At 38.2% G+C, this 11500-nt stretch overlaps 2 protein-coding genes across 2 annotated transcripts; both read right to left on the bottom strand.

Moving 5' to 3' along the window:
• Nucleotides 1-428: 428 nt before the first annotated feature.
• On the bottom strand, nucleotides 429-2035 carry LOC133004701 (cytosolic sulfotransferase 1-like). Its single transcript, XM_061074183.1, has 7 exons — nucleotides 1897-2035; nucleotides 1699-1815; nucleotides 1463-1596; nucleotides 1075-1201; nucleotides 894-991; nucleotides 637-811; nucleotides 429-550 (listed from the first exon to the last, which is right to left on the bottom strand). The coding sequence occupies exons 1-7, from the start codon at nucleotides 2033-2035 to the stop codon at nucleotides 429-431; spliced, it is 912 nt and encodes a 303-aa protein (XP_060930166.1).
• A 916-nt stretch (nucleotides 2036-2951) lies between these two features.
• On the bottom strand, nucleotides 2952-9797 carry LOC133005396 (cytosolic sulfotransferase 1-like). Its single transcript, XM_061075060.1, has 8 exons — nucleotides 9745-9797; nucleotides 7731-7869; nucleotides 7471-7599; nucleotides 6499-6599; nucleotides 6289-6415; nucleotides 4528-4625; nucleotides 3850-4024; nucleotides 2952-3769 (listed from the first exon to the last, which is right to left on the bottom strand). The coding sequence occupies exons 2-8, from the start codon at nucleotides 7867-7869 to the stop codon at nucleotides 3657-3659; spliced, it is 882 nt and encodes a 293-aa protein (XP_060931043.1). The 5' UTR covers nucleotides 9745-9797; the 3' UTR covers nucleotides 2952-3656.
• Between the last annotated feature and the right edge of the window lie 1703 nt (nucleotides 9798-11500).

Here is an 11500-nt window from a genome sequence, read left to right as displayed (position 1 = left end):
TGTCATATTTTTCTGTTGTGTTTTTTCACAAAATGGAAACGGTAAGAGTGAAAATAATCAGCTGTGGCTTATAAATGTGTTTATGTTGGTACAGAAGAAAGAAAGTGGCTAAAATGATGAGAAATCTGAACACATTTGTGACGCAGATGGTCAGAAACCTGGACACTGCTGAGAACATGTAAACACGGATATGAATTAGAATGAAATGAAAAGAAAATGAGTTTTTTCACCAATATCTCTGTATTTATTCTTTAGAAATTCACAAAAAAAATTTGGAAAACGCCCGATCTCATAATTTTACTTAATATGGAAATGTTGTGTGGTAATCCGTTCAGTAGTTTTTGTGTAATGCTGCTAACTAACAGACAAAACTAATTACACCAATTAAAAAAATTAGCTCCTTGGTGAAAGTAATAACTTCTTTATGTTCAGCCGGACACAGGCTCAGTACGAAACTTCACTGTGGAATTCTTCATTTTTTTCTTGTAGTCTTCTTCAAACTCTTCATTCTGAGCCACAGTGAAGTGGTTCTTCCAGTCACCAACTTTCCCTGCAGAGCCACAGGGAATGAGTCAGGTCATTTTAGCTGAAGCTGGACGACATGTCACATGTACTATTCATTACAATTAACTGTACCTTTCCTGATGAAAGGGGAAATTTTGTTATCCATCCATGGAAATCCTGAGTGGTCGACCACCCTGTCTTGTTTCATATTATCAAACTGGACGGTGCCTTTGAGTACTTCCATCTCCTCGACTGATGGAGACAAACCGAGGAAGCTGCAGAGTTTTTCTATTTCCCGTCCAGTATCCTGGAAACACAGTTGTCAGATACTGTCAACACACTGTTAACGCAGGAGCAGAGACTTTTGTATCACACCAACACAAAATCACCTCAACCAGGTCTTCATAGAACATGAGATGAAGGTTTGAATATGTTGGTTTCTTCTCCCACCAGCTGGTCACATGGTCATACCAGGATCCGTGCACCACTGCACCAACACAACAAAAGATTAAAGGAATCTTTGCACTTTCCAATACAATAAAACTTTATTTCTATGGTTGCTATACTTACTCTTTCCCTCCATGAATCTGTGCAGGTAACTGTTCCAGTCTCCAGGCTCTGGCTGGATCCGTGTCATGCGATCAAAGTGGAAATAAGACACCACACTGTCCTTCCCATTGCGCGCCACGTAAACTATCTACACAACAAGAAAACACTGACGTTATCTGAATTGTATCAATCTACAGTGTAGAGAGGAATAGAAGCAAAAGAAAACCACTAAATCAGAAAGTGTGTCAACATGTTGACAAGTGTTGTAAATATTAATGAACATAAATCTGCTGTACCAGTTGCTGGAGGCACCAAGTTTCAGAGGTCAAACTTTATATCTAGTAGGAAAAATGTATTTGTATTATCCCCAAAAAACAATGTGTGGAAAATAACACACAGGTTACTGTACCTTGCAGTTTTGCTCGAAGAATGATTTTGGCACAGAGCCAACTGGAAGATGACTCCTAATGAGTCGAGGAGAAGTGACGACCTTGTCCAACTGCTCTGTTCCTCTATGTGTGGTTGAACCACCACCACTATATTCTGCAAATTATCAAAACACAACGGTTCAGATATGATGATGAACATAAATGCACCAGTGATGAATATGTTTTTATATAAATGTGATTGAACCTGGCGGTAGACCAGGGAAGCAGATCTCCAAGGTCGGCACTCTTGCTTGAATGGGGTGGAATCTTGGATTCTTAGGAGTCGACTGACCAAAATACAGAAGGTCAAGGATGTAGGAGACCCAGGTGCTTCCTACATGAAAAGATGGAGACAAGCCAAACATGTCACCACCATCATTCATCCACGGTACAAATACTGTAGCTATGGACAGACCTGCTTTGGGGTATGTTACGATGAGTACATCATCTGGCCTGGCCTGGAAGTTTTGAATGTTTTCCCAGTTTTCTATGTAATAGTGAGTCGACCAGCTTCCTTTGAATTCAACGAGTTCTGGTCGAGGGAGTGAATCCATCTTTTTTCAAAGAAGCAAAGGCTTAAAACATATGAACTTTAGTAATCAGTGAGTAATCAAACTGCAGGAATTCAAACAACCAAATGGAAGGTGACTAGATCTTTAAAAAAGAAACAATACACGGCATGAGTAGCTTTGAAAACCAAGTGATGTAGAGACATACCTTGTCCAGATGACGGATAATTCAGTCTGTCCTCCAGTCGCTGATGATGCGTGAACAACTGTGTGAAAACCTCTCTCTATTTAACGGGATCAAAGTCCGGGTATTTAGTTTATCTACCTGACTTTCCTGTTTGGCTGCTTATACATGTCGGTGAAAATCTTTAATTAATTCACTAAATTTGAATTAGAGACTTTCTCCAGTACACTAAAAAAATATCGAAAGTCTTATTTTTGGCGATAGTAAGCCTTTTTCTCACTTTTTAAAACGTTTTTTACAAACTACTTCTACTAAATCGAGTTTCATGAAACTTAGTGAAGGGATGGGACATAACCCTGGGAAGAACTCATTCCATGTTGTAGCAGATCTGATCATTTTAACTTCTAAGTTTTAATTCATGGGCATATTCATTCCCTGAGCACTTTATTAAAAACACAGGACTAATATTGATCTGAGCCTCCTTTCCCTAACATTGACACATCTGTGATGGACACGTCAGTACTGTATGTACCGGTGTTATTATCATTATTATTAGTAGTTGTGGTAGCTTACTTCCACTAAGGTGGTTATGTCTTTATTGTCAGAAGGATTATTCAGAAACCACAGAACATGTTTACGTGAAATTTAACTTGGCAAGATCCAGTTTTAGACTTGGCAGAGGTATTTACCTTTCAAGTTTTTTATGTGACAAATGTAACCAAGAAAGGGGCAAGTGGAAATATATGCATAGGTTAGTTCCTTTATTTAGACTGACATTGTTTTCAGGACCATGAGATCACAGCTTAACAGTAGATACAGTACATTTCTATTAAATTAAGTTTGACAAAGAGACTGTGGCTGCTGGTACAGTAATGAATGGATTTCAAAGTATTTCCACTTGTTTACAAGGCCCTGAATGGTACGGCTCCCTGATACATTTCTAACATGCTCACTGACTATAGCACAACCAGATCCCTTAGATCCTCAAGCATATGTCTCCTTATTGTAGCTGGAATTAAAAAACTCATTCTTCAGGTGAAGATGCATGTAGACACCATGACCATTATCTCTGATCTGAGATGAGGCCTGTGCCAACTGCTTTTTCTTTCAAAAGCAAATTTAAAACATTTATTTTCTCTCTGGCTTCAGGTAGTTAATTGGTGTGTATGTGTGTGTGTGTGTTTGTGTCTCATTCATCTGCTGTTGGTTATTTAATCGGTTCAGAGTATCATTCCTTTAATGTTTCCTATATTCTTCGCACATTGAGACTACTTCTGTATGAAATGTGCTCTACAAACTAAAATTAAATCACAGTAACTATATCAAGGATTATATCAGTAAAAGTCCAACTTTGATAATTGATTAAATTATGTAATCAGACATAATTGTCTTGTTACCAAATCTCTGAATCAAACATCTGGCTCACGCTATTTGATAAAATAACAGTTCAGGAATGTTTCATTTCGCAAACGGGCCAGACTTCTAAATCTCATTGCGAAACTTCAGTTTGGGATTCTTCATCTTTTTCTTGTAGTCTTCATCAAACTCTTCATTCTGAGCCACAGTGAAGTGGTTCTTCCAGTCACCAACTTTCCCTGCAGAGCCACAGAGTATCAGTCAGGAAACATAATGAGATGAGTGATTATGGTTTGAGAAGATTTCTCCTTCACTGTACCTTTTCTCATGAAAGGAGAAACCTTGTGGTCCATCACTTCAATAGTGGAATAATTGGCCATTTTGTCTTGTTTCATGTTGTCAAACTTCGCTCCAGTTGCGACTCTTTCCTTCTTTTCAGCCGAAGGAGACAAACCGAGGAAGGAACAGAGCTTGTCTATCTCTCGTCCCGGGTCCTGCACATATTGAACAACCTCAGTGTCAGCACATCAAAGCAAAATGACAAAAACAAGATCTTTCCCAGCTCCATTTAGATGCATTTTTATCGCTGCACAACATTGAATTCTACTTCTTACTACTGCAGTATTGTGCTCACTTGCAGAGAGTGAGTTGTGAGGACATATATGATGCTGGCTAAAAAAAATCTTTCCTGACTGTACTGGCAATTAGATATTACTGCAGATAGCAGGTCCTGCTACTCCTCATCCATCCACCACATGACCTAGACTCTCTTCCCCATCTCCATCCCCTGACTCCCAACACCTCCCTTCTCTCCTGTCCCTGAGGCCCTACTAACCACTTTATTTCTATTTCTTAACCACACAAGATGAGTGAGGACTCGCCCTACCCTGCCTCTGCTGATTAGTAGGAGCAGGGCTTCACATACAATTCATTAAACATCATTACACTAAGATTACAGTAGTGATTATTCCTTATTTGAAATCACCTCCAGGCTTACCTCAGTCAGGTCTTCATAGAGCATGTAGTGAATATTGGAATATGTCTGCTTCTTCTCCCACCAGCCGTTCACGTGGTCATACCAAGATCCAAACACAACTAAAGCCACAGGATTCAAGATTCAAGAGTTTATTATCGCTATAGTCACTGGCAGTGAAATGCTGGAGTCACAGGCTCTCTTCTAGCAAGGCTCAAAGTAATAATTACAACCAAAAAAAAAAAAAATTTGAATAAAAAAGTATAAAATAGAATATCAAAAATTTAAAATAGAAAATAAAATATATACAGTGGCTATAAAAAGTTTACACACCCCTGTTAAAATGGATTTTGTGAAGTTAAACAAATGACACAAAGATAAATCCTGTCCGAACTTTTTCCACCTTTAATGTGACCTATAACGTGAACAATTCAATTGAAAAAAAACTGAAATCTTTTAGGCGAAAAAAATAAAATAGAAAAAACTTACAATAACCTGGTTGCATAAGTGTGCACATCCTTAAAATAAAACTTTGTTGAAGCACCTTTTGATTTTATTACAGCACTCAGTCTTTTTGGGTCGTTGTCGTGCTGAAAGGTGAAATTCCTCTTCATCTTCAGCTTTCTAATAGAAGCCTGAAGGTTTTGTGCCAAAACTGACTGGTATTTTTTCACTGTTCATAATTCCCTCCACCTTGACTAAGGCCCCTGTTCCAGCTGAAGTAAAACAGCCCCAAAGCATGATGCTGCCACCGCCATGCTTCATTGTGGATATGGTGTTCTTTGGGTGATGTGCAGTGCTGTTTTTGTGCCAAACATACCTTTTGGAATTATGGCCAAAAAGTTCACCCTTGGTTTCATCAAACCATAAGACATTCTCCCACATGCTTTTTGGAGACTTCAGTTATGTTTTTGCCAAATTTAGACGGGCTTGGATGTTTTTCTTCGTAAAAAAAGGCTTCTGTCTTGCCACTCTACCTCTTAGCCCAAACACACGAAGAATACGGAAGATTGTTGTCACATGTAGTACACAGCCAGCACTTGCCAGAAATTCCTGCATGTCCTTTAATGTTGCTGTAGGCCTCCTGGAAGCCTCCCTGACCAGTTTTCTTTTCGTCTTTTCATAAATTTTGGAGGGACGTCCAGTTCTTGGTAATGTCACTGTTGTGCCATATTTTCTCCACTTGATGATGGCTGTCTTCACTGTGTTCCATGGTATATCTAATGCTTTGGAAATTATTTTGTACCCTTCTCCTGACCGATACCTTTCAACGATGAGACCCCTTTGATGCTTAGGAAGCTCTCTGCGGACCATAGCTTTTGCTCTAAGATGCAACTGAGAAAATGTCCGGAAAGTCCTACTAGAACAGCAGAACTTTATTTGGGATTAATCAGAGTCAATGTAATTGAATTGTTCACGTTAAAGGTCAAATTAATGGTGGAAAAATTTCTGATATGATTTATCTTGGTCCCATTTTTTTAACATCACAAAAACCTGCCATTTTAACAGGGGTGTGTGGACTTTTTGTATCCACTGTATATCTAAATATATATATATATATATATATACAACTGAAGAAAAAACAGTAGTGCAATTATGTGCAATAGTGCAAATATGCCACGGTGCTGGTTTAGTACGGCCTGGGGGATGAAACTGTCTCTGAGACCGTTTCATCCCCCAGGCCATAATACAAAACATAATACATAATATAATACATGAAGGAGCATTGAGAAAGGAATGAGGGAACTTGAGAATCCATTTACATGAAAACGAATGTGAACTCACTTTTTCCCTGCATGAAATCCTGCAGGAAGGTGCTCCAGTTAACTGGATCTGGCTGGAGCAAGTTCATCCGGCCAAAATGAAAATAGGACACTGCCACGTCCTTTGCATTACGACCAACGTAGATAATCTGCAGAGGGAGAAAAATAGAAAATATAAATAAAAATAGGACACAAACCTGGTCCATAAATGATCAATTTCTCAGGGTTTTACCCGGCAGTTCTGCTCCCAGAAGGACTTTGGCAGAAACTGGATCGGTAGATGAGTTTTAATTAGACGAGGAGTGGTGGGTAGCTGGTCCGCCTGGTCTTTGCCTTTATGAAGAGAAGGATTTGTCTGTGACTGATACACGCACGATTAGACTTGTTTATATACCAGAGAACAACAGGACTTCAACGCAGAAACCATGTGAGCTGCTTCATGGATTCATGAATTTACACAGTGAAAAACATTCACTACTCCACCAGTGGTGTAACCTTATCACTCGGTCAGTCAGGGACGTCACTCGGTCAGTCGATCGCTCAGTTAGTCAAGGCATTTGTGTTTCCGTGACATCACAGCTGAGTCCAGACAAAATTGATACTTTCAGCTTATGGTTGCTGATTTTATTTGAGATTTTCTATCACATTTTAAATTTGTACCCAATTTGGTTCATTCTAGGAGTTGGTTACAGTACAAAAATAAATGAAAATTACACACTTAATTAAAAATGGCTGACTTCCCATTTTTAGGGTATGGCTACAAGAAGCTTTTTATGTTTCCGTAGATCCACGTGAAACATTCTGCGAGAGCCTCCATTGAAGTTTTCCCTGGGGCACCCTACGGCCTTTTTGCTGGAGCCTCACTCCAGACCTCTTTCAGGTATGAAGATAAGCCACTTCTGATGCAAGAGCAAAGTTTTCATGAGATTCCAAGAACCCCTTGAGCATAAAAAATAGGAGAAGTAATAAGGGGGTGCTATAGAGTCAACATGCCAAACTCATGCCCAATTTCAATATCAAATCGGATAAGCATTGGTGCAAAATTGTTTTTTGTGCATCATAAAGGTTACAAAAATGTGTTGTAAATGAAAATCCTGTTTTAGAACCTTAGACATTATCTGTTGTCACTATGGCAATAAGTGACAATTAAAACATTGATGTTTTACAATGTTACATAATTGTGACTGAGAGCACGTGATTGAACCTTTGAGATGAATAGATGCGCTGATCTCCAGGAAGGGCACTCTCTCATGAAGGGGGATGGATGCCATGCGCTCAGGACCCATTTCCTCAAAATACAGCAGATCCAGGATGTAAGAGACCCATGTTGTCCCTGGAATTAAAATACACATGTATACAAACTGGTGAGAGGCCTGTTCTGGGCATTCATCGACACACAATAATGGATTTATGAGAACAACTGCAATGCCTTAAGTAATGCACTGTCAAACACACAACCCCCACCTGCTTTAGGGAAAGTAGCTATGACAATATCACTTGGTCTCGCTTCGAAGCTTTGGATGTTGTCCCAGTTTTCAGTGAAGTATTTGGTCATGCAGACTCCATGGAAGTCAAAGACTGTTGGTCGAGGTGGTGGCTCCATCTGTTGGAAAATATCAATATGACAATCTTTTAAATGGCTATTGCATTCAGGAGAAAAAAAACAATCCTGCTGACCAATATTAGAAATAGAGGGATATGCCAACATTGCAACATTTCCTATTAAGCCAAGAGTTCCTTTTGATATAACATCATAGATTTGTTGCTGAAACCCGCTGACTACAATGCTTGTTTGCCTTTCTGGTTCACTCCTGTTGACTCAAATATTATCTAGATTGTCACTGAGGTGTGTGCCTCCCTGTTCTAAACAAAGGTGGAGACCATTTGATAAGTTGTTCATTGTGTATGGGACCTGGAACTTTAAGAACAAGTCTACAATTGATTTGTTTTCTATATTTGTTAATAAAAGGGACATGTGACATGTTGCCCAACTTTCTGAAATGAACAAATGTAGGTGTGCACATTTTGCCATGTGGCCGGACCAATCTGACTTGACAAACAAGTAAATTAGAGTTCAGGTCAGACGTTAAATTAGTTCATCATAAGTCCCCTGAATATACCTGATCGTATTATTTAAGATCCATTCATTGTTTTCTGGGAATTCAATGAAAAATCTCACAATGTAACAGAAAGTAAAAAAAAATTTGGCTGAATCTGCCCCCTGACGACCAGTTAACAAATGCAGACGTAAAACATAACCTCCTCGAGGGAGTGTCCATTTCTATGCGGTTCTTTAATCCAAGTTAACTTTGCAGGATGAAAGGTGACACAGGATTAGATGTTTGAGTTGTGTGTCACTTGTGTGCACAAGATATGGTGCTATTCACATGAATGGGATCAAATCAGGTCAATTCACATTTTGAACTTGTAAAGTGATGTTAACATATAATATTTGAAAACGTTTTTTAAGTTTGCACATTTCTAGAAAAATATTTTGTTTACCAACAAGAGGAACAACTGTACAGACACAGGTCAGACAACCTGAGTAAACCTCAAAAACTCAAATTTCCCGGTGTAAGATGATTTTTGATCTGAATCTGATTGGACATTGACAATCCAATCACAAAGCAGACTCAGACTGTCCAATCAGATAGTCATTGGAATGCAGGAGTTGTTTATTCCAAGAAATACCACACAACTATGTACAACTAACAATCTGATCTGCTATGTTTGAGTGTATGTGCGTGTGTGCGTGTGTGTGTGTGTGTGTGTGTGTGTGTGTGTGTGTGTGTGTGTGTGTGTGTGTGTGTGTGTGTGTGTGTGTGTGTGTGTGTGTGTGTGTGTGTGTGTGTGTTTGTGTCTGTGTGTGTTCCTTCTGGATCGTGTATTTCATGTTGAATGGATGCAGCTCGTTTGTTTATCGGTCGAAATCTGTGATGATTTATTTGATCTTCACTGTTCTCAAACTGCTTTTCACAAACTGATGTCCACCACTTCTATTTCACATTTCCGTATTTTCTTCAAATTTGTTTGCGTTTAAATCGCTTGATTTTATATTTTATAACATACAACACTAAAAGAGATACAAATGTAGTATTGTTCTATTTCTGATATGAGAACTCATTGTCCTGCAGAATCATCTGATGACAAAGTAACCCTCAGCAGCTCGGTCAGTTCACAGATCTTTATCTGGACGTGTGTTTTACAGCGTAGAGCAGGTCGAGTCAAACCTGTTTCTCTGTTATATCGCGAATAACTGAATCCAATACTAACCACAACGAGTCTGCGGATGTGAATCCCTGCTTTGCACTGAAGGTCCGGAAACATGTTCTGAAAAACTCGATTTGCTGCAAACTTTAACTCAGTTTTTGCGCAATTCACGTCCAAGCGAGCGAACACTACGTCGATCTGCAGCGTCCGAACCCGACAAATACTGACCGTGACAACATTAGTTTGGAAAGTAAAAGTGTTTAGTTACCTCAAGTTTCCAGAGCAGCGTCCCTCTGATTCTGCGGTTCACTCGGGAGTTATGATTTACAGACCGCCTCCCAGAGAATCTGAAATCTCTTATCTACAGTTCATAGACTGCATATAAAAAAGATTATATTCTACAGTGTACACTCAATAAACTACAGTCCACAATCTATGGTGTACAGACAATACTCTACAGTGTTATTCTATAGTCTATAATATATAATCTACAGTTATTCTAAAATCTATAATCCATAATTTACAGTCTATAATATACAGTGTATATTCAATAATCTACAGTCAAAAATTTACAGTAATATTAAATAGTCTATAGTTAATAATCTAGAGTGCTATTCTACAGTCTATAATCTTTAATCTACAGTTTACATTCAATAGTCTACTGTCTATAATCTACAGTGGAATGTCAGAAATATGTTCTTCTTTCTCAACCACTTCTCCTCGAGCTCGATGTGAAACGTCCTGAGGGGAAGGAAGAACGTGAAGAACAGTTTATCACTTCATTTATGAGGAAATACGAGAAAAGAGAATCTGACGGCACTTGCACTCTACTGCTCCTCAACCAACTTTATTCATACCACACAGAGGGATCAGTGACAAACCGTGTGCCATCAATTTAAGTAAAGTTTCAAAACAGATTCAGGCCCTTCTTTTTTCAGTTTATACACAACATATAATCAGTCTATATACATATAACTTCTATCTATCTATCTATCTATCTATCTATCTATCTATCTATCTATCTATCTATCTATCTATCTATCTATCTATCTATCTATCTATCTATCTATCTATCTATCTATCTATCTATCTATCTATCTATCTATCTATCTATCTATCTATCTATCTATCTATCTATCTATCTATCTATCTATCTATCTATCTATCTATCTATCTATCTATCTATCTATCTATCTATCTATCTATCCATCTATCTACCAATCTATCTATCTATCTATCTATCTATCTATCTATCTATCTATCTATCTATCTATCTATCTATCTATCTATCTATCTATCTATCTATCTATCTATCTATCTATCTATCTATCTATCTATCTATCTATCTATCTATCTATCTATCTATCTATCTATCTATCTATCTATCTATCTATCTATCTATCTATCTATAATATTAATGCACGTAATATATTGTATTACATAAATACACTTAACACCTGCTGTGCCACAATTTACAGGCTATGTTCTAATGCACAACTTTTGTATTGTTTCCTTTATTTATCTTTAAATCTGGATCTTCTGTAATGTTTCAGTAATCAGGCTCCTCACTCCTGTCACCTCATTCTACTTCTCTCAGCTCAAATTTACAATCATATTATACTGATATAAAGAGGCAGAGAAGAATAAAAGTAAATCTCCACCTCTCTTCATTTATCATCAAGTCTGGCCTGGACGATATGAATATCCCCACAGGCTGAGTTATTGAGAAGCAAATCTTTAAAAAGCACAATGAACAATGAACAAGCTTTGTTCTTGTTCTTTCTCAACCACTTCTCCTCGAGCTCGATGTGAATCATCCTGAGGGGAAGGAAGAATGTGAGGAACAGTTTATCATTTCATTTATGAGGAAACACGAGAAAAGATAATATGACGGCAATTCCACTCTACTGCTCCTCAACCAACTTTATTCCCACACAGAGGGTACAGTGACAAACCGTGTGCCTTCAATTTAAGTGAAGTTTGAAAACAGATTCAGGCCCTCCTTTTTCAGTTCATACACAATA

Source organism: Limanda limanda, chromosome 7, assembly GCF_963576545.1.
Source record: "Limanda limanda chromosome 7, fLimLim1.1, whole genome shotgun sequence".
In the NCBI taxonomy this organism is placed as follows: Eukaryota; Metazoa; Chordata; class Actinopteri; order Pleuronectiformes; family Pleuronectidae; genus Limanda; species Limanda limanda.
This window is presented reverse-complemented; position numbering and strand designations above follow the sequence as displayed.